The sequence below is a fragment of the Anomaloglossus baeobatrachus genome, chromosome 10 (assembly GCF_048569485.1).
Source record: "Anomaloglossus baeobatrachus isolate aAnoBae1 chromosome 10, aAnoBae1.hap1, whole genome shotgun sequence".
Taxonomy (NCBI): domain Eukaryota; kingdom Metazoa; phylum Chordata; class Amphibia; order Anura; family Aromobatidae; genus Anomaloglossus; species Anomaloglossus baeobatrachus.
In genome coordinates this window covers 212,392,370-212,416,571 of record NC_134362.1, presented here as the reverse complement: position 1 = coordinate 212,416,571, position 24,202 = coordinate 212,392,370, and the positions used below count along the sequence as shown (strand labels likewise).

The 24,202-nt window shown below is 54.7% G+C and overlaps 2 protein-coding genes across 2 annotated transcripts in view; one reads left to right on the top strand and one right to left on the bottom strand.

The window, feature by feature from the left end:
• The window catches only part of LOC142254411 (MTOR-associated protein MEAK7-like), a 31,987-nt gene extending 13,210 nt beyond the window's left edge, over positions 1-18,777 (top strand). Inside the window, 1 exon segment of the mRNA XM_075325453.1 lies at positions 18,265-18,777. Within this exon segment, the coding sequence (XP_075181568.1) occupies positions 18,265-18,381 (117 nt within the window). The 3' untranslated portion in view covers positions 18,382-18,777.
• Positions 18,778-19,297: 520 nt separating this feature from the next.
• The window catches only part of ATP2C2 (ATPase secretory pathway Ca2+ transporting 2), a 47,360-nt gene continuing 42,455 nt past the window's right edge, over positions 19,298-24,202 (bottom strand). Inside the window, exons 22-25 of the mRNA XM_075326260.1 lie at positions 22,528-22,675; positions 21,796-21,891; positions 21,577-21,718; positions 19,298-19,675 (exon numbers count right to left, since the gene is read on the bottom strand). Coding sequence (XP_075182375.1) covers positions 19,557-19,675; positions 21,577-21,718; positions 21,796-21,891; positions 22,528-22,675 — 505 coding nt within the window. The 3' untranslated portion in view covers positions 19,298-19,556. The remainder of the gene's footprint in view (positions 19,676-21,576; positions 21,719-21,795; positions 21,892-22,527; positions 22,676-24,202) is intronic.

The window sequence follows — 24,202 nt, the reverse complement described above, 5'->3', positions numbered from 1 at the left end:
TGGCTGCAGTGCACATCTGGCCTCTGCACAGCATACTGCATCTGGCTGCAGTGCACATCTGGCCTCTGCACAGCATACTGCATCTGGCTGCAGTGCACATCTGGCCTCTGCACAGCATACTGCATCTGGCTGCAGTGCACATCTGGCCTCTGCACAGCATACTGCATCTGGCTGCAGTGCACATCTGGCCTCTGCACAGCATACTGCATCTGGCTGCAGTGCACATCTGGCCTCTGCACAGCATACTGCATCTGGCTGCAGTGCACATCTGGCCTCTGCACAGCATACTGCATCTGGCTGCAGTGCACATCTGGCCTCTGCACAGCATACTGCATCTGGCTGCAGTGCACATCTGGCCTCTGCACAGCATACTGCATCTGGCTGCAGTGCACATCTGGCCTCTGCACAGCATACTGCATCTGGCTGCAGTGCACATCTGGCCTCTGCACAGCATACTGCATCTGGCTGCAGTGCACATCTGGCCTCTGCACAGCATACTGCATCTGGCTGCAGTGCACATCTGGCCTCTGCACAGCATACTGCATCTGGCTGCAGTGCACATCTGGCCTCTGCACAGCATACTGTATCTGGCTGCAGTGCACATCTGGCCTCTGCACAGCATACTGTATCTGGCTGCAGTGCACATCTGGCCTCTGCACAGCATACTGTATCTGGCTGCAGTGCACATCTGGGCTCTGCACAGCATACTGTATCTGGCTGCAGTGCACATCTGGGCTCTGCACAGCATACTGTATCTGGCTGCAGTGCACATCTGGCCTCTGCACAGCATACTGTATCTGGCTGCAATGCACATCTGGCCTCTGCACAGCATACTGTATCTGGCTGCAATGCACATCTGGCCTCTGCACAGCATACTGTATCTGGCTGCAATGCACATCTGGCCTCTGCACAGCATACTGTATCTGGCTGCAATGCACATCTGGCCTCTGCACAGCATACTGTATCTGGCTGCACGCTGTATATGGGTGCGGTGTATACAGGATATGGGTGGACACTGTATATAGGTGCGGTGTATACAGGATATGGGGGGACACACTGTATATAGGTGCGGTGTATACAGGATATGGGGGGACACGCTGTATATAGGTGCGGTGTATACAGGATATGGGGGGACACGCTGTATATAGGTGCGGTGTATACAGGATACGGGTGGACACGCTGTATATAGGTGCGGTGTATACAGGATACGGGGGACACGCTGTATATTGGTGCGGTGTATACAGGATACGGGGGGACACGCTGTATATGGGTGCGGTGTATACAGGATACGGGTGGACACGCTGTATATAGGTGCGGTGTATACAGGAGATGGGTGGACGCACTGTATAGAGGTGCGGTGTATACAGGAGATGGGTGGACACGCTGTATATAGGTGCGGTGTATACAGGATACGGGGGGACACGCTGTATATAGGCGCGGTGTATACAGGATACGGGTGGACACGCTGTATATAGGCGCGGTGTATACAGGATACGGGTGGACACGCTGTATATAGGCGCGGTGTATACAGGATACGGGTGGACACGCTGTATATAGGCGCGGTGTATACAGGATACGGGTGGACACGCTGTATATAGGCGCGGTGTATACCGGATACGGGTGGACACGCTGTATATAGGCGCGGGTGTATACCGGATACGGGGGGACACGCTGTATATAGGCGCGGTGTATACAGGATACGGGGGGACACGCTGTATATAGGCGCGGTGTATACAGGATACGGGGGGACACGCTGTATATAGGCGCGATGTATACAGGATACGGGGGGACACGCTGTATATAGGTGCGGTGTATACAGGATACGGGGGGACACGCTGTATATAGGTGCGGTGTATACAGGATACGGGGGGACACGCTGTATATAGGTGCGGTGTATACAGGATGTGGGTGGACACGCTGTATATAGGTGCGGTGTATACAGGATGTGGGTGGAGACGCTGTATATAGGTGCGGTGTATACAGGATATGGGGGGGGACACGCTGTATATAGGTGCGGTGTATACAGGATGTGGGTGGACACGCTGTATATAGGTGCGGTGTATACAGGATGTGGGTGGACACGCTGTATATAGGTGCGGTGTATACAGGATGTGGGTGGACACGCTGTATATAGGTGCGGTGTATACAGGATATGGGGGGACACGCTGTATATAGGTGCGGTGTATACAGGATATGGGGGGACACGCTGTATATAGGTGCGGTGTATACAGGATGTGGGTGGAGGCGCTGTATATATGGGTGGACACTCTGTATATAGGTGCGGTGTATACAGGATATGGGTGGACACGCTGTATATAGGTGCGGTGTATACAGGATATGGGTGGACATGCTGTATATATGGGGGGGACACGCTGTATATAGGTGCGGTGTATACAGGATATGGGGGGACACGCTGTATATAGGTGCGGTGTATACAGGATGTGGGTGGACACGCTGTATATAGGTGCGGTGTATACAGGATGTGGGTGGAGACGCTGTATATAGGTGCGGTGTATACAGGATATGGGGGGGACACGCTGTATATAGGTGCGGTGTATACAGGATGTGGGTGGACACGCTGTATATAGGTGCGGTGTATACAGGATGTGGGTGGACACGCTGTATATAGGTGCGGTGTATACAGGATATGGGGGGACACGCTGTATATAGGTGCGGTGTATACAGGATATGGGGGGACACGCTGTATATAGGTGCGGTGTATACAGGATGTGGGTGGAGGCGCTGTATATATGGGTGGACACTCTGTATATAGGTGCGGTGTATACAGGATATGGGTGGACACGCTGTATATAGGTGCGGTGTATACAGGATATGGGTGGACATGCTGTATATATGGGGGGGACACGCTGTATATGGGTGCGGTGTATACAGGATATGGGTGGACACGCTGTATATGGGTGCGGTGTATACAGGATATGGGTGGACACGCTGTATATAGGTGCGGTGTATACAGGATACGGGTGGACACGCTGTATATAGGTGCGGTGTATACAGGATATGGGTGGACACACTGTATATAGGTGCGGTGTATACAGGACATGGGTGGTGTCACAAACCACCGGGGGGTCACTCAGAAATCCCCCGCGCTGGCTACCAGTACGTCACAATCGGGGGGTAACAAGTGGGGGTCACCCCTCCTTTATACCTCCCGACCGACAGACAGAGCACGTGACGCGCTCTCTAGCGCCCCTCTTATAGTCAGGCCAATTATGGAATTGCCCGACAATAAGCAAGGAGGCCGCTATACTACTTATGCCGATTATTGAAGGGTCCCCGGTGAGAGTAAGGTATATATTCCCCCGACCTCCGCGGGCGGAATATATAAAATCTCCCCGAATCTCACTGGCCTCCCCACAATAATCCTTGGCACAACTCGCTGCCACCAACCGCTTCACGGTAACTATTAGCCGAACACACAGACGTGGGATTCAAGATCGAGATAACAGAACAGCCCAAGATTAATTATATAATTTAATCAGCCTAAAGCACACTAGAACTACAATATATACAATAGGGAATCTACAGAATATACATATGTCAGAGTACAGTTACAGATAAAGCATGGGTTACAAACAGGTATACAATTACATCAGTTACCTTGTGTGTCTGGCCACAGGGGGGCGCTGTAGACCAGGTTTCTAGGATTCTTCCTCACAGGTCTTTCCCAACCAGGCCCCCGAGCAGAAGAACGCTGGAAAATGGCCGAAGTAGGGTTATCAACCTGGGCACATCCAGGTCCCCTCCTACCTTAGTGACCTCAGAGGGAAGCACTGCCACTCCCCCTGCATGGATCAGAATTATCCAGCAAAGGGGATATTGGCCATAACTTTGCCTGGGAGCGTCGTAGGCGGACGCCAATGCTCTCATTGTGACAGTTATGAATTTAGCTACAGAACGAGGGGACTCATGACCTGTCTGCCAGTTCCCCATTGGCTGATATCACGCCTGGGGCATTTCCCAATGTCCTGTTCCCATAAAAAGGGGGTGCCGGCATCGTCCACATGCGGAGACACCATTTTTATGGTTGCCATATTTATCGGAAATATGGCTTGCGAGATATGAACCATTTTTTACTGGAGTCGTTCTGTCTGGCTATTTCCATAGCCTTGCTAATTAGATAGCAGCTCCTACTACAGGGTGACGGCAGGGAGTCATCCTGTGTCCATTGTCCCAAAGCCACCTAATTTCCATATCACAGGACATGGCCATGGAGTTTGTTGCTAAACCAGTTGTGTGGGGGAAAGGGGGGTTGACACCAGGAGAGGGCTTCCTGACATACTTGAATATCATGATTTATCGTCATCTCTCCGGATTTACCTCACACCTCCCCCCTTTTGAGGGCGCTAGGGGGCAGCACACTCCGGTGTTCCCCCGTGCGCCCGTCCGCGACCTCTCCTTGTCGGGACAGCCCGTCTGCGTTACCGTGGTCACGGCCCCTTTTGTGGCGAATGGTGAAGTTGTATTGCTGGAGCGCAAGGCTCCATCGCAACAATCGCCCATTCGTCCCAGAGACGGTGTGCAACCAGCTGAGGGGATTGTGGTCCGTCTCCACGATGAAGTGGCGCCCGTATAGATAGGGTTGCAGACGCTGCAGGGCCCACACTATGGCCAGGCACTCCTTCTCCATTGTAGAATAGGCCACTTCCCTTGGTAACAGCTTCCTGCTCAGGTACAAGACTGGGTGCTCTTGGCTCGCAGAGTCCACCTGGCTGAGCACCGCACCGAGGCCGAAGTCACTGGCGTCGGTCTGTACTACAAACGGCCGCGTGAAGTCGGCTGCCCGTAGCACGGGCGGGCTGGACAGGGCGTCCTTTAGGGCCCGGAAGGCTGTCTCGCAGTCCACTGTCCAATCGACTGCAGAGGGCAGCTTCTTCTTGGTGAGGTCCGTCAAGGGCTTTGCCAGGCTACTATAGCATGGAACAAACCTCCTATAGTACCCAGCGGTCCCCAAGAAGGACATCACCTGCTTCTTGGTCCTGGGGGTGGGCCAGGATGCGATGGCTTCCACTTTCTCAGGCTCGGGCTTCAGTGTTCTCCCACCTACCCGGTGACCGAGGTACTGGACCTCGCTCATGGCCAGCTGACACTTTCCCGGCTTGATGGTCAAACCTGCCCGGTGGATCCGCCTGAGCACCTGTGCTAGATGCTCTAGGTGGTCCTCCCAGGTGGGACTGAAGACGGCAATGTCATCCAGGTACGCGGCCGCGTACCCTTCAAGTCCCTTGAGCAGGGTGTTGACCATCCGCTGGAAAGTGGCAGGGGCATTCCTCATCCCGAATGGCATCACCGTGGACTCGTATAGTCCAAATGGGGTAATAAAGGCAGAGCGTTCCCTGGCCTTGCGAGTCAGGGGGATCTGCCAATATCCCCGGCTCAGATCCATGATGGTCAGGTACTGAGCCCCGGCCAACTGATCGAGCAGGTCGTCGATGCGTGGCATTGGGTACGCATCGGCGACCGTGACAGCATTGAGCCCCCTGTAGTCCACGCAGAACCGAGTGGTTCGGTCCTTCTTAGGGACGAGGACTACAGGCGAGGCCCAAGCGCTGTTGGATGCCTGGATCACCCCCAGCTCCAGCATCTCGTCAATCTCCTGGCGCATGTGTTGCTGCACCTCCAGGGAGACCCGATATGCTGAACGCCGGATCGGGGGATGATCCCCAGTGTCCACGTGATGGACAGCCAAGTCAGTCCTTCCGGGCTGGTTGGTAAACAACCCCCGGAAGGGGTGTAGGGTGGCCCACAGCTGGGACCGTTGGTCCTCCAAGAGCTGGTGGCCAACCTCCACATCCTCAATGGATCCGCCTGCCCTAACCTGGGCTAGCATATCCAAGAGGGTTTCCGCTTCTCCCTCCTCGGGCAGGTTGCACACGGGGAGCGCACATGCCTCCCGCTCATGATGTGCCTTCATCATGTTCACATGGAAGGGCTTCCGCCTTCCACGGGCAGGGTCCAGGGTGACCAGGTACGTCACAGGGTTGAGCTGCTGGTACACGAGGTATGGGCCTTCCCAGGCTGCCTGAAGCTTGTCCTGTGGTACGGGGACCAGTACCCACACCTCTTGACCCACTTGGTAGGTCCTCTCACAAGCGTTCTGGTCGTACCAACGCTTCTGACCGGCCTGGGCTTGAGCCATATTGTCGTGTACCAGTTGCGTCAAGGCCTGCATTTTGTCCCGGAAGCGCATGACATACTCGATAACCGACACTCCAGGGGTGGCCAAATCCCCTTCCCAAGCCTCTTTCACCAGAGCCAGGGGGCCCCGCACACGTCGCCCGTACAGGAGCTCAAACGGTGAGAATCCTGTTGAGGCCTGTGGAACCTCCCGGTAAGCAAATAACAGGTGTGGGAGATACCGCTCCCAGTCACGCCCATGGGAGTCGACCAACATCTTAAGCATCTGCTTTAAGGTGCCATTGAACCGCTCGCACAGGCCATTAGTCTGTGGATGGTACGGGCTGGCCACCAGATGTCGCACCTGGACTTGCTTACAGAGGGTCTCCATCAGCTGGGACATGAATTGGGTCCCCCGGTCGGTGAGCATTTCCTGGGGAAAACCCACTCGGGAGAAAATCTCCAGCAATGCGGTGGCCACCTTGTCAGCCCGAATGGACGACAAGGCCACTGCTTCTGGGTACCGGGTGGCATAGTCCACTACCGTCAGTATGAAGCGTTTCCCGGAGCTGCTGGGGATGGCCAGCGGGCCGACCAGATCCACAGCCACCCTCCTGAAAGGCTCATCGATGATTGGCAGAGATACCAGTGGGGCTTTGGGGCGTGGCCCCGCCTTCCCCACTCTCTGACAGGTTTCACACGAACGGCAGTAGGCAGCCACATCGGCCCCCATTTTTGGCCAGTAGAAATGCTGGTTTAACCTGGCCTTGGTCTTAGCGATCCCTAGGTGTCCGGCCATCGGAATCTCATGTGCGATCCGCAACAACTCCGTCCGGAACGGATAGGGTACCACCAACTGTCGGTCCCTGGGCCACGCCTCCGGTGAACCCTGCTGGACCGTGGCCCGGTACAGCCGTCCTTGGTCCCAGACCACTCGCTCCGGGTCCGAGTCCGAGGGAGGCTGTGCCGCCTGCTCCTTTAGAGCTTTCAGGCTGTCGTCAGCTTCTAACGCTGCCTGAAACTCCTGACTAGATGTGGCCAGAATCGACGAGACTGTCACATCTTCAGTCAGTACCCCGGGACCTGTGTCCTGGCCTCCACCTGACTCGGCTGCCACTTGGTCAGAAGGGGAAGAGCTATCGGACCTCCGGGAGGCCCCTTGGCTTCCAGCACTCCCACTGCGGGTGACAGCGGCCACAGCCGCTGCGACCGTGGGTCGTGCCTGCTCCTCCTCCGTTCCTGACCAAGTCGCCGGTTCAGGCAGACCTACCTGGCTTCCTGACACCCCGGTTGTGGGGGAACCATGCACCGAGATCTTACCTGGGAGCACTTCCGCTCCTGGACCGGCCCCAATCTCACCTGCCTGTTCCCCTCCTGCAGCAACAGAACCCCGCTGTGAAATCTCTGGGGACCCCACATTTGCTGTGGTAGCCCCCACCCCACACACTGGTCCTCCCCCTGCAGCACCCTGCTCTCTGCTTATCCCTGCAGAGGGCAACAGATCCCAGCTCACAGGCTGGTTACTTGTAGAGGCATTGTCACACCTTTCTCTGACCCCCTCCCCTGTCACAGCTGCAGCTGCGTGTGTGTCTATGGTGTCTGTGCAAGCAGAAATATCAGAGTTCACTCCCTCCTCCCTTACATCATTCATAGATAACACATTAACATTGTTAGGAGTCATGTCAGTACGGGCTGAAGGTTCAGCCCTTGGTTGGGGCCCAAACTGGGAGGTTATCTGCCCCAAATCTGTCCCAAGTAGCACGTTTGCAGGGATCCGATCAGTTACCCCCACCTCCCTCACCCCTCGCCCTGCGCCCCAGTCCACATAAATGTCAGCAACAGGCAGCGCCGGGTCAATGCCCCCAATCCCGGAGACAGCGAGGGTTTTTCCAGGGATCAAGTCTTGGGGGGACACCATCTCAGGCCGCACCAGAGTCACCTCCGAGGCGCTGTCTCGCAGTCCTATGGTCACAGACTGGCCGACGGTGACAGGTTGGAAGCTGTCCAGGGACCTACCACCACCCCCACCCACACAATACACCTTGGGCGGCCCTTGGGACGGGGACGGAGCCGGGGCCTTGGGACGCTGAGGGCACATGGCCTTGAAGTGTCCAGGTAGGTTGCACTGGTGGCACCGTCTTGGTTCCGCCACGGGCCTGGAGAGGGGAGTTGAGGGGGACACCCCCTGCAGTCTAGGGGCAGGTGGGGCAGTCGCAGAATTCATCTTACCCCCTCTCCAGGTGCTGCTGGTGGCCGCTCTCCTGGCCTCAGGGGCCCGGTTGTTGGTGTAGTCATCGGCAAGGGCAGCTGTAGCCGTGGATCCCTTTGGCTTCTGGTCTCGGATGAACTGGCGGAGATCCTCAGGGCAGTTCCACAAGAGTTGCTCCGTGATGAACAAGTCCAGGATCTCCGGTCCGGTGGAAAGCTGCAGGCCTTGGGTCCAGTGGTCGGCAGCTCGGGCAAGTGCCCGCCGGTGGTCAGCCCAGGAGTCCTTTGGTCCCTTCTGCAGCGTCCGGAACTTCTTGCGGTAGGACTCCGGGGTGAGGTTGTACTGTTGGATCAGGGCCCGCTTGATGGTGTCGTAGCCCTGATCCGCCTCAGCAGGCAAGTCCCCAAGGATATCCAGGGCCTTACCCCTTAAACGGGGGGTCAGGTATTTGGCCCACTGGTCCTTGTTCAGATGATGCTGCAAGCAAGTCCGTTCAAAAGCAGTCAAGAAAGAGTCCAAGTCTCCATCCTTCTCCAGCACTGGGAAGTCCTCAACACGGACCTTTGGAAGTTTGGTGTCTGGAAGGTCACGGGTGGCTGATGAGGGCCGGAGCTGAGCTAGCTGCAGCTGGTAGTTACGCTCTGCCTGGCGCTCTTCACGCGCTGCTTGCCGCTCACGCTCGGCCATGAGTTCCTTGTAGCCCTCCCGGTCTCCAGCCTGGCGTAGGGCCATAGCCATTTGAAGAAGGCTATCCGAGCCTCCCAGGCTCGGTGGAATGGCACGTGGTGATCTGCGGCCCGCTGCGGAGCCTGGTGATTCACTGTCCATTGCAGAGCGGAGGGCTGGCATCTGGCTCGTTGAGGACCCTTGGGCGAGCTGCTCCTCATCTTGTCCAGCAGTGCCCGGTTGTGCAATGTCCTCTGCAGAGCTGTTTTCTGGCGTCGAGCTCCTGGAGGACTCGTGGACAACCTCCTCATCGTCTCTGGCCTGAGCATCGGCCATTCCTTTGGCTTTGCTCCTGGTGCTCTCAGCCATTCTTGCAGACTTTTGGTCACTGACACAGAACTGACACCTGATGCCTCCACACACCTTACAGTATCTGCACTCTGACACTCTAGTGTTGAGCTAGTCTGAAGACCCCAGCAGCCACAGCTGCTGCAGGCAGTCTTTAGTGTCTGGGAGTATGGGTCTCACACTCACACACACTATTATCTCGATCCCACCGCTTGCCACCAATATGTCACAAACCACCGGGGGGGTCACTCAGAAATCCCCCGCGCTGGCTACCAGTACGTCACAATCGGGGGGTAACAAGTGGGGGTCACCCCTCCTTTATACCTCCCGACCGACAGACAGAGCACGTGACGCGCTCTCTAGCGCCCCTCTTATAGTCAGGCCAATTATGGAATTGCCCGACAATAAGCAAGGAGGCCGCTATACTACTTATGCCGATTATTGAAGGGTCCCCGGTGAGAGTAAGGTATATATTCCCCCGACCTCCGCGGGCGGAATATATAATATCTTCCCGAATCTCACTGGCCTCCCCACAATAATCCTTGGCACAACTCGCTGCCACCAACCGCTTCACGGTAACTATTAGCCGAACACACAGACGTGGGATTCAAGATCGAGATAACAGAACAGCCCAAGATTAATTATATAATTTAATCAGCCTAAAGCACACTAGAACTACAATATATACAATAGGGAATCTACAGAATATACATATGTCAGAGTACAGTTACAGATAAAGCATGGGTTACAAACAGGTATACAATTACATCAGTTACCTTGTGTGTCTGGCCACAGGGGGGCGCTGTAGACCAGGTTTCTAGGATTCTTCCTCACAGGTCTTTCCCAACCAGGCCCCCGAGCAGAAGAACGCTGGAAAATGGCCGAAGTAGGGTTATCAACCTGGGCAGATCCAGGTCCCCTCCTACCTTAGTGACCTCACAGGGAAGCACTGCCACTCCCCCTGCATGGATCAGAATTATCCAGCAAAGGGGATTTTGGCTATAACTTTGCCTGGGAGCGTCGTAGGCAGACGCCAATGCTCTCATTGTGACAGTTATGAATTTAGCTACAGAACGAGGGGACTCATGACCTGTCTGCCAGTTCCCCATTGGCTGATATCACGCCTGGGGCATTTCCCAATGTCCTGTTCCCATAAAAAGGGGGTGCCGGCATCGTCCACATGCGGAGACACCATTTTTATGGTTGCCATATTTATCGGAAATATGGCTTGCGAGATATGAACCATTTTTTACTGGAGTCGTTCTGTCTGGCTATTTCCATAGCCTTGCTAATTAGATAGCAGCTCCTACTACAGGGTGACGGCAGGGAGTCATCCTGTGTCCATTGTCCCAAAGCCACCTAATTTCCATATCACAGGACATGGCCATGGAGTTTGTTGCTAAACCAGTTGTGTGGGGGAAAGGGGGGTTGACACCAGGAGAGGGCTTCCTGACATACTTGAATATCATGATTTATCGTCATCTCTCCGGATTTACCTCACAGGTGGACACGCTGTATATAGGTGCGGTGTATACAGGACATGGGGGGACACGCTGTATATAGGTGCGGTGTATACAGGATATGGGGGGACACGCTGTATATAGGTGCTGTGTATACAGGATATGGGGGGACACGCTGTATATAGGTGCTGTGTATACAGGACATGGGGGGACACGCTGTATATAGGTGCGGTGTATACAGGACATGGGTGGACACACTGTATATAGGTGCGGTGTATACAGGATATGGGGGGACACGCTGTATATAGGTGCGGTGTATACAGGACATGGGGGGACACACTGTATATAGGTGCGGTGTATACAGGATATGGGTGGACACACTGTATATAGGTGCGGTGTATACAGGACACGGGTGGACACACTGTATATAGGTGCGGTGTATACAAGATACGGGTGGACACACTGTATATAGGTGCGGTGTATACAGGATACGGGTGGACACGCTGTATATAGGTGCGGTGTATACAGGATACGGGTGGACACGCTGTATATAGGTGCGGTGTATACAGGATACGGGTGGACACGCTGTATATAGGTGCGGTGTATACCGGATACGGGTGGACACGCTGTATATAGGTGCGGTGTATACCGGATACGGGTGGACACGCTGTATATAGGTGCGGTGTATACAGGATACGGGGGACACGCTGTATATAGGTGCGGTGTATACAGGATACGGGGGGACACGCTGTATATAGGTGCGGTGTATACAGGATACGGGGGGACACGCTGTATATAGGTGCGGTGTATACAGGATATGGGGGGACACGCTGTATATAGGTGCGGTGTATACAGGATGTGGGTGGAGGCGCTGTATATATGGGTGGACACTCTGTATATAGGTGCGGTGTATACAGGATATGGGTGGACACGCTGTATATAGGTGCGGTGTATACAGGATATGGGTGGACATGCTGTATATATAGGGGGGACACGCTGTATATAGGTGCGGTGTATACAGGATACGGGGGGACACGCTGTATATAGGTGCGGTGTATACAGGATATGGGGGGACACGCTGTATATAGGTGCGGTGTATACAGGATGTGGGTGGAGGCGCTGTATATATGGGTGGACTCTGTATATAGGTGCGGTGTATACAGGATATGGGGGGACACACTGTATATAGGTGCGGTGTATACAGGATATGGGGGGACACGCTGTATATAGGTGCGGTGTATACAGGATATGGGGGGACACGCTGTATATAGGTGCGGTGTATACAGGATACGGGTGGACACGCTGTATATAGGTGCGGTGTATACAGGATACGGGTGGACACGCTGTATATAGGTGCGGTGTATACAGGATACGGGGGGACACGCTGTATATGGGTGCGGTGTATACAGGATACGGGTGGACACGCTGTATATAGGTGCGGTGTATACAGGAGATGGGTGGACGCACTGTATAGAGGTGCGGTGTATACAGGAGATGGGTGGACACGCTGTATATAGGTGCGGTGTATACAGGATATGGGGGGACACGCTGTATATAGGTGCGGTGTATACAGGATATGGGTGGACACGCTGTATATAGGCGCGGTGTATACAGGATATGGGTGGACACGCTGTATATAGGCGCGGTGTATACAGGATATGGGTGGACACGCTGTATATAGGCGCGGTGTATACAGGATACGGGTGGACACGCTGTATATAGGCGCGGTGTATACCGGATACGGGTGGACACGCTGTATATAGGCGCGGTGTATACCGGATACGGGGGGACACGCTGTATATAGGCGCGGTGTATACAGGATACGGGGGGACACGCTGTATATAGGTGCGGTGTATACAGGATACGGGGGGACACGCTGTATATAGGTGCGATGTATACAGGATACGGGGGGACACGCTGTATATAGGTGCGGTGTATACAGGATACGGGGGGACACGCTGTATATAGGTGCGGTGTATACAGGATACGGGGGGGACACGCTGTATATAGGTGCGGTGTATACAGGATGTGGGTGGACACGCTGTATATAGGTGCGGTGTATACAGGATGTGGGTGGAGACGCTGTATATAGGTGCGGTGTATACAGGATATGGGGGGGACACGCTGTATATAGGTGCGGTGTATACAGGATGTGGGTGGACACGCTGTATATAGGTGCGGTGTATACAGGATGTGGGTGGACACGCTGTATATAGGTGCGGTGTATACAGGATATGGGGGGACACGCTGTATATAGGTGCGGTGTATACAGGATATGGGGGGACACGCTGTATATAGGTGCGGTGTATACAGGATGTGGGTGGAGGCGCTGTATATATGGGTGGACACTCTGTATATAGGTGCGGTGTATACAGGATATGGGTGGACACGCTGTATATAGGTGCGGTGTATACAGGATATGGGTGGACATGCTGTATATATGGGGGGGACACGCTGTATATAGGTGCGGTGTATACAGGATATGGGGGGACACGCTGTATATAGGTGCGGTGTATACAGGATGTGGGTGGACACGCTGTATATAGGTGCGGTGTATACAGGATGTGGGTGGAGACGCTGTATATAGGTGCGGTGTATACAGGATATGGGGGGGACACGCTGTATATAGGTGCGGTGTATACAGGATGTGGGTGGACACGCTGTATATAGGTGCGGTGTATACAGGATGTGGGTGGACACGCTGTATATAGGTGCGGTGTATACAGGATATGGGGGGACACGCTGTATATAGGTGCGGTGTATACAGGATATGGGGGGACACGCTGTATATAGGTGCGGTGTATACAGGATGTGGGTGGAGGCGCTGTATATATGGGTGGACACTCTGTATATAGGTGCGGTGTATACAGGATATGGGTGGACACGCTGTATATAGGTGCGGTGTATACAGGATATGGGTGGACATGCTGTATATATGGGGGGGACACGCTGTATATAGGTGCGGTGTATACAGGATATGGGGGGACACGCTGTATATAGGTGCGGTGTATACAGGATGTGGGTGGACACGCTGTATATAGGTGCGGTGTATACAGGATATGGGTGGACACGCTGTATATAGGTGCGGTGTATACAGGATATGGGTGGACATGCTGTATATATGGGGGGGACACGCTGTATATGGGTGCAGTGTATACAGGATATGGGTGGACACGCTGTATATGGGTGCGGTGTATACAGGATATGGGTGGACACGCTGTATATAGGTGCGGTGTATACAGGATACGGGTGGACACGCTGTATATAGGTGCGGTGTATACAGGATATGGGTGGACACACTGTATATAGGTGCGGTGTATACAGGACATGGGTGGACACACTGTATATAGGTGCGGTGTATACAGGACATGGGGGGACACACTGTATATAGGTGCGGTGTATACAGGATATGGGGGGACACGCTGTATATAGGTGCTGTGTATACAGGATATGGGGGGACACGCTGTATATAGGTGCTGTGTATACAGGACATGGGGGGACACGCTGTATATAGGTGCGGTGTATACAGGACATGGGTGGACACACTGTATATAGGTGCGGTGTATACAGGATATGGGGGGACACGCTGTATATAGGTGCGGTGTATACAGGACATGGGGGGACACACTGTATATAGGTGCGGTGTATACAGGATATGGGTGGACATACTGTATATAGGTGCGGTGTATACAGGACACAGGTGGACACACTGTATATAGGTGCGGTGTATACAAGATACGGGTGGACACACTGTATATAGGTGCGGTGTATACAGGATACGGGTGGACACGCTGTATATAGGTGCGGTGTATACAGGATACGGGTGGACACGCTGTATATAGGTGCGGTGTATACAGGATACGGGTGGACACGCTGTATATAGGTGCGGTGTATACCGGATACGGGTGGACACGCTGTATATAGGTGCGGTGTATACAGGATACGGGGGGACACGCTGTATATAGGTGCGGTGTATACAGGATACGGGGGGACACGCTGTATATAGGTGCGGTGTATACAGGATACGGGGGGACACGCTGTATATAGGTGCGGTGTATACAGGATATGGGGGGACACGCTGTATATAGGTGCGGTGTATACAGGATGTGGGTGGAGGCGCTGTATATATGGGTGGACACTCTGTATATAGGTGCGGTGTATACAGGATATGGGTGGACACGCTGTATATAGGTGCGGTGTATACAGGATATGGGTGGACATGCTGTATATATGGGGGGGACACGCTGTATATAGGTGCGGTGTATACAGGATATGGGGGGACACGCTGTATATAGGTGCGGTGTATACAGGATGTGGGTGGACACGCTGTATATAGGTGCGGTGTATACAGGATATGGGTGGACACGCTGTATATAGGTGCGGTGTATACAGGATATGGGTGGACATGCTGTATATATGGGGGGGACACGCTGTATATGGGTGCGGTGTATACAGGATATGGGTGGACACGCTGTATATGGGTGCGGTGTATACAGGATATGGGTGGACACGCTGTATATAGGTGCGGTGTATACAGGATACGGGTGGACACGCTGTATATAGGTGCGGTGTATACAGGATACGGGGGGACACGCTGTATATAGGTGCGGTGTATACAGGATACGGGGGGACACGCTGTATATAGGTGCGGTGTATACAGGATATGGGGGGACACGCTGTATATAGGTGCGGTGTATACAGGATGTGGGTGGAGGCGCTGTATATATGGGTGGACACTCTGTATATAGGTGCGGTGTATACAGGATATGGGTGGACACGCTGTATATAGGTGCGGTGTATACAGGATATGGGTGGACATGCTGTATATATGGGGGGGACACGCTGTATATAGGTGCGGTGTATACAGGATATGGGGGGACACGCTGTATATAGGTGCGGTGTATACAGGATGTGGGTGGACACGCTGTATATAGGTGCGGTGTATACAGGATATGGGTGGACACGCTGTATATAGGTGCGGTGTATACAGGATATGGGTGGACACGCTGTATATAGGTGCGGTGTATACAGGATATGGGTGGACATGCTGTATATATGGGGGGGGACACGCTGTATATGGGTGCGGTGTATACAGGATATGGGTGGACACGCTGTATATGGGTGCGGTGTATACAGGATATGGGTGGACACGCTGTATATAGGTGCGGTGTATACAGGATACGGGTGGACACGCTGTATATAGGTGCGGTGTATACAGGACATGGGTGGACACACTGTATATAGGTGCGGTGTATACAGGACATGGGGGGACACACTGTATATAGGTGCGGTGTATACAGGATATGGGGGGACACGCTGTATATAGGTGCTGTGTATACAGGATATGGGGGGACACGCTGTATATAGGTGCTGTGTATACAGGACATGGGGGGACACGCTGTATATAGGTGCGGTGTATACAGGACATGGGTGGACACACTGTATATAGGTGCGGTGTATACAGGATATGGGGGGACACGCTGTATATAGGTGCGGTGTATACAGGACATGGGGGGACACACTGTATATAGGTGCGGTGTATACAGGATATGGGTGGACACGCTGTATATAGGTGCGGTGTATACAGGACACGGGTGGACACACTGTATATAGGTGCGGTGTATACAAGATACGGGTGGACACGCTGTATATAGGTGCGGTGTATACAGGATACGGGTGGACACGCTGTATATAGGTGCGGTGTATACAGGATACGGGTGGACACGCTGTATATAGGTGCGGTGTATACAGGATACGGGTGGACACGCTGTATATAGGTGCGGTGTATACCGGATACGGGTGGACACGCTGTATATAGGTGCGGTGTATACAGGATACGGGGGGACACGCTGTATATAGGTGCGGTGTATACAGGATACGGGGGGACACGCTGTATATAGGTGCGGTGTATACAGGATACGGGGGGACACGCTGTATATAGGTGCGGTGTATACAGGATACGGGGGGACACGCTGTATATAGGTGCGGTGTATACAGGATACGGGGGGACACGCTGTATATAGGTGCGGTGTATACAGGATGTGGGTGGAGACGCTGTATATAGGTGCGGTGTATACAGGATATGGGGGGACACGCTGTATATAGGTGCGGTGTATACAGGATGTGGGTGGACACGCTGTATATAGGTGCGGTGTATACAGGATGTGGGTGGAGACGCTGTATATAGGTGCGGTGTATACAGGATGTGGGTGGACACGCTGTATATAGGTGCGGTGTATACAGGATGTGGGTGGACACGCTGTATATAGGTGCGGTGTATACAGGATGTGGGTGGAGACGCTGTATATAGGTGCGGTGTATACAGGATATGGGGGGACACGCTGTATATAGGTGCGGTGTATACAGGATGTGGGTGGAGGCGCTGTATATATGGGTGGACACTCTGTATATAGGTGCGGTGTATACAGGATATGGGTGGACACGCTGTATATAGGTGCGGTGTATACAGGATATGGGTGGACATGCTGTATATAGGTGCGGTGTATACAGGATATGGGGGGACACGCTGTATATAGGTGCGGTGTATACAGGATGTGGGTGGACACGCTGTATATAGGTGCGGTGTATACAGGATATGGGTGGACACGCTGTATATGGGTGCGGTGTATACAGGATACGGGTGGACACGCTGTATATAGGTGCGGTGTATACAGGATACGGGTGGACACGCTGTATATAGGTGCGGTGTATACAGGATACGGGTGGACACACTGTATATAGGTGCGGTGTATACAGGACATGGGGGGACACACTGTATATAGGTGCGGTGTATACAGGATATGGGGGGACACACTGTATATAGGTGCGGTGTATACAGGATATGGGTGGACACACTGTATATAGGTGCGGTGTATACAGGACATGGGGGGACACGTTGTATATAGGTGCGGTGTATACAGGATATGGGGGGACACGCTGTATATAGGTGCGGTGTATACAGGATATGGGGGGACACGCTGTATATAGGTGCGGTGTATACAGGACATGGGGGGACACACTGTATATAGGTGCGGTGTATACAGGATATGGGTGGACACACTGTATATAGGTGCGGTGTATACAGGACATGGGGGGGACACACTGTATATAGGTGCGGTGTATACAGGATATGGGTGGACACACTGTATATAGGTGCGGTGTATACAGGATATGGGTGGACACACTGTATATAGGTGCGGTGTATACAGGATATGGGTGGACACACTGTATATAGGTGCGGTGTATACAGGACATGGGGGGGACACGCTGTATAGCTATATATAGTCTCACCCCCCAGTCTCGGTATATACAGGGGTCCTGGGCTCAGTATTTCCGTGTCAGGCTGCAGTGCATGGTGGGAGATGTGGCGAGGCTCGGCTGCTGTGACCTTGGCTTTGTGCAGTCCCATGTAACGGTCTTTACTCGTCTCTGTACATTTCTGTCCAGATTAAGAACAAGAAGAGCATCCTGGACGCAGACCCGGAGGCGCGGGCGCTGCTGGAGATGACGGGACGGACGCGGCAGAGCGAGGGACTGAGAGGGAAAGAGGAGGATGAGATATAAGAGGCCGGAGGAGGCCGCTACAAGCACTGACTGGAGGATGGGAAATACCAGACGCTGATTCCTCCTGATCCCACCATTGTCGCCTGCAGCGCCAGCGCTCACCACAAGATGGCAGCAGATTCATGCAAGAGGCTGCAAGATAAAAGGCAGAAGCCCATGTCCCACCCGATGTCCCCGGCACCCCCCCTCCCCGATTCTTAGCCCCCGGCACCCCCCCTCCCCGATTGTCGGTTCCCGCCATCCCTGGTCCCGTCCTATTTTATCTGCTCAGTGTCAGACTTTGTAGAAATGATTTTAGCTTTCTCGCGGACGTCGCCGTTTTGGTGGTGAAATTTTCTGTTTCTTCTGGAAACTTCTATTTAAATATAAACAGGATATTAAATATTCAATTCTGACTCCTCCCACTCATTTACATGGGGTGGGCCAACCCCTTCGCTCTGCACTGTGAAGCCTTGGCGCGATGCTCTGCAGGGGGCGGCGCTGTATAATCTTGGCGCGATGCTCTGCAGGGGGCGCTGCTGTATAATCTTGGCGCGATGCTCTGCAGGGGGCGGCGCTGTATAATCTTGGCGCGATGCTCTGCAGGGGGCGGCGCTGTATTACCTTGGCGCGATGCTCTGCAGGGGGCGCTGCTGTATAATCTTGGCGCGATGCTCTGCAGGGGGCGGCGCTGTATAATCTTGGCGCGATGCTCTGCAGGGGGCGCTGCTGTATAATCTTGGCACAATGCTCTGCAGGGGGCGGCGCTGTATAATCTTGGCGCGATGCTCTGCAGGGGGCGCTGCTGTATAATCTTGGCGCGATGCTCTGCAGGGGGCGCTGCTGTATAATCTTGGCGCGATGCTCTGCAGGGGGCGGCGCTGTATAATCTTGGCGCGATGCTCTGCAGGGGGCGGCGCTGTATTACCTTGGCGCGATGCTCTGCAGGGGGCGCTCTGTATTTATTTTCAGTCTCATTTTCTTATTTAAAAAATAAAAGATTCGTTTTTAATTGTAAATGAATCAGTGAATTAAAAAAACAAAGTATCTTCGGAGGGGATTGTTCCGTTTTCGGGCGCGGTCGTCTCACTTTAGTCTTTTGTGCCTGGTGGGACGTTTTCGCCCATAAACAGCATAAATACATAATTTAGTGGACGGCGCGGTACGGGGGGGCGGTGAGGACGTTGCGCTTGGCTCTAGATTTCTTCCTCCAGGACCTTCACCGTCTTCTTCCTGCAGCAGCATTGCTCGCAGAACTTGATCAGCTCCGACACCACGAAAACGGACGACGCCAAACCGGTGAGGAACAGCAGATCTGCGGAAGAGAGCGGGGTCAGACGAGGGGGGGAGAGAGAGAGCACGGGGGTGAAGCAAACGAGGGAAGGAGAGCGAGCACGGGGGTGAAGCAAACGAGGGAAGGAGAGCGAGTGCGGGGGGGAGGCAGACGAGGGAAGGAGAGCGAGCGCGGGGGGAGGCAGACGAGGGAAGGAGAGCGAGCGCGGGGGGGAGGCAGACGAGGGAAGGAGAGCGAGCGCGGGGGGGAGGCAGACGAGGGAAGGAGAGCGAGCGCGGGGGGGAGGCAGACGAGGGAAGGAGAGCGAGCGCGGGGGGGGAGGCAGACGAGGGAAGGAGAGCGAGCGCGGGGGTGAAGCAAACGAGGGAAGGAGAGCGAGTGCGGGGGGGAGGCAGACGAGGGAAGGAGAGCGCGCGCGGGGGGAGGCAGACGAGGGAAGGAGAGCGAGCGCGGGGGGGAGGCAGACGAGGGAAGGAGAGCGAGCGCGGGGGGGGAGGCAGACGAGGGAAGGAGAGCGAGCGCGGGGGGAGGCAGACGAGGGAAGGAGAGCGAGCGCGGGGGGAGGCAGACGAGGGAAGGAGAGCGAGCGCGGGGGGAGGCAGACGAGGGAAGGAGAGTGCGGGGGGGGGCTTGGGAGCGCGGGGAGGAGGCATACAAGGGAAGGAGAGCGAGCGCGGGGAGGAGGCAGACGAGGGAAGGAGGCAGACGAGGGAAGGAGAGCGAGCGCGGGGGGGAGGCAGACGAGGGAAGGAGAGCGAGCGCGGGGAGGAGGCAGACGAGGGAAGGAGAGCGAGCGCGGGGAGGAGGCAGACGAGGGAAGGAGAGCGAGCGCGGGGGGGAGGCAGACGAGGGAAGGAGAGCGAGCGCGGGGAGGAGGCAGACGAGGGAAGGAGAGCGAGCGCGGGGGTGAAGCAAACGAGGGAAGGAGAGCGAGTGCGGGGGGGAGGCAGACGAGGGAAGGAGAGCGAGCGCGGGGGGAGGCAGACGAGGGAAGGAGAGCGAGCGCGGGGGGGAGGCAGACGAGGGAAGGAGAGCGAGCGCGGGGGGGAGGCAGACGAGGGAAGGAGAGCGAGCGCGGGGGTGAAGCAAACGAGGGAAGGAGAGCGAGTGCGGGGGGGAGGCAGACGAGGGAAGGAAAGCGCGCGCGGGGGGAGGCAGACGAGGGAAGGAGAGCGAGCGCGGGGGGGAGGCAGACGAGGGAAGGAGAGCGAGCGCGGGGGGGAGGCAGACGAGGGAAGGAGAGCGAGCGCGGGGGGAGGCAGACGAGGGAAGGAGAGCGAGCGCGGGGGGAGGCAGACGAGGGAAGGAGAGCGAGCGCGGGGGGAGGCAGACGAGGGAAGGAGAGTGCGGGGGGGGCTTGGGAGCGCGGGGAGGAGGCATACAAGGGAAGGAGAGCGAGCGCGGGGAGGAGGCAGACGAGGGAAGGAGGCAGACGAGGGAAGGAGAGCGAGCACGGGGGGGAGGCAGACGAGGGAAGGAGAGCGAGCGCGGGGAGGAGGCAGACGAGGGAAGGAGAGCGAGCGCGGGGGGGAGGCAGACGAGGGAAGGAGAGCGAGCGCGGGGAGGAGGCAGACGAGGGAAGGAGAGCGAGCGCGGGGAGGAGGCAGACGAGGGAAGGAGAGCGAGCGCGGGGAGGAGGCAGACGAGGGAAGGAGGCAGACGAGGGAGCACCCCCCATGGCTCTGTAACATCCTCACTATTCCGGTGGTCAGTTGTCACCCAGCTTTCCCAGACTGACAGCTCTTGCTCTGAGCGGTGCTGCACAGCCACATTTGTAGATCTGCCGGTCAGGACGCCAGACAACAAACCCAATGAGAGGTGGCACTATCCGAGCAGGCACTCCTCTTTTCCAGGAGATGATTGGCCTGAGCGCACAGGTGCGGGCAGTCACCCAGCTTTCTCACCGTCTCCATTGGACTCACCCAGAGCGTGCAGGTTCTGTGTCAGGAAGACTTTCTGCAGCGGGGGGATGTAGATGACGGCCATCTGCCCGAGGATGGACCCGACCACCGACAACCAGAACATCCGGTTCCTGAAGAGGCCGATCTCAAAGATGGTTTTATTCTGGAAGAGACGGAATATGTCAGCCCCGGCTCCACCGCGACGGGAGAGCGGCTCCCACAAGCCACGCCGCCACTCACCAACGAGCGGCACGCCAAGGCGTTGAACATGTCAAAGAACACAAAACAGGTGAAGGTCATCGTCGTGGTCCTCGGAGTCACCTTCCCATCCGGAATCTGGGAGCAAAGAATAAACCGTGAGATCAGGAGGTCAGGCCAGACCGGTGGTGTGGGGAGGCCCGAGCACCGGCCGGGACAGAGGAAGACGCCGAGCACCGGCCGGGACAGAGGAAGACGCCGAGCACCGGCCGGGACAGAGGAAGACGCCGAGCACCGGCCGGGACAGAGGAAGACGCCGAGCACCGGCCGGGACAGAGGAAGACGCCGAGCACCGGCCGGGACAGAGGAAGACGCCGAGCACCGGCCGGGACAGAGGAAGACGCCGAGCACCGGCCGGGACAGAGGAAGACGCCGAGCACCGGCCGGGACAGAGGAAGACGCCGAGCACCGGCCGGGACAGAGGAAGACGCCGAGCACCGGCCGGGACAGGAAGAGGGGATGCGCCGAGCACCGGCCCCCATCCATTACAGCCGGGCAGTGTGAGGATGCTGAGGGTTGTAGTGCGGCACTGACTGTGACTCGCCCCCTCCGCACATGACTCAGGCTCGGATGAGGAGAAATGGCTGCTTCTAATGGGTTAATGATCCACAGTTTCCCCCTCAATTAGTCACTTAGCGCTAATTGCCGGTTGTCTCCTGCACCCGCCGCCCCCGCGTCTCCACGTACAGCTTCTATACCACAATTACATCTAACCTCTTTCCAGAAGACGAAGAGCGTCCCGCTGATGATGATGGCGGCCGAGAGCAGGATCTTCAGGAGTAACGCTTTACTGAGGATCGCCTCCTTGGCGTTTCTGGGCGGCTGCTTTATGGCGTCTTTATCCACCGGCTCCACCCCCAAACTAGACAAAAAAGGGTTAATTAGATGGCCACGGCGGGCACACCTGCAGATAACATGACCAGTACTATATTATACTCCAGAGCTGCACTCACTATTCTGCTCGTGCAGTCACTGTGTACATACAGTACATTACTGATCCTGAGTTACCTCCTGTATTATACTCCAGAGCTGCACTCACTATTCTGCTGGTGCAGTCACTGTGTACATACAGTACATTACTGATCCTGAGTTACCTCCTGTATTATACTCCAGAGCTGCACTCACTATTCTGCTGGTGCAGTCACTGTGTACATACATTACTGATCCTGAGTTACCTCCTGTATTATACTCCAGAGCTGCACTCACTATTCTGCTGGTGCAGTCACTGTGTATATACATTACATTACTGACCCCGAGTTACCTCCTGTATTATATTCCAGAGCTGCACTCACTATTCTGCTGGTGCAGTCATTGTGTACATACATTACATTACTGATCCTGAGTTACCTCCTGTATTATACTCCAGAGCTGCACTCAGTATTCTGCCGCTGCAGTCACTGTGTACATACATTACTGATCCTGAGTTACCTCCTGTATTATACTCCAGAGCTGCACTCACTATTCTGCTGGTGCAGTCACTGTGTACATACATTACATTACTGATCCTGAGTTACCTCCTGTATTATACTCCAGAGCTGCACTCACTATTCTGCTGGTGCAGTCACTGTGTACATACAGTACATTACTGATCCTGAGTTACCTCCTGTATTATACTCCAGAGCTGCACTCACTATTCTGCTGGTGCAGTCACTGTGTACATACATTACTGATCCTGAGTTACCTCCTGTATTATACTCCACAGCTGCACTCACTATTCTGCTGGTGCAGTCACTGTGTACATACATTACATTACTGATCCTGAGTTACCTCCTGTATTATACTCCAGAGCTGCACTCACTATTCTGCTGGTGCAGTCACTGTGTACATACATTACATTACTGATCCTGAGTTACCTCCTGTATTATACTCCAGAGCTGCACTCACTATTCTGCTGGTGCAGTCACTGTGTACATACATTACATTCCTGATCCTGAGTTACCTCCTGTATTATACTCCAGAGCTGCACTCACTATTCTGCTGGTGCAATCACTGTGTACATACATTACATTACTGATCCTGAGTTACCTCCTGTATTATCCTCCAGAGCTGCACTCACTATTCTGCTGGTGCAGTCACTGTGTACATACATTACTGATCCTGAGTTACCTCCTGTATTATACTCCAGAGCTGCACTCACTATTCTGCTGGTGCAGTCACTGTGTACATACATTACATTACTGATCCTGAGTTACCTCCTGTATTATACTCCAGAGCTGCACTCACTATTCTGCTGGTGCAGTCACAGTGTACATACATTACTGACCCTGAGTTACCTCCTGTATTATGCTCCAGAGCTGCACTCACTATTCTGCTGGTGCAGTCACTGTGTACATACATTACATTACTGATCCTGAGTTACCTCCTGTATTATACTCCAGAGCTGCACTCA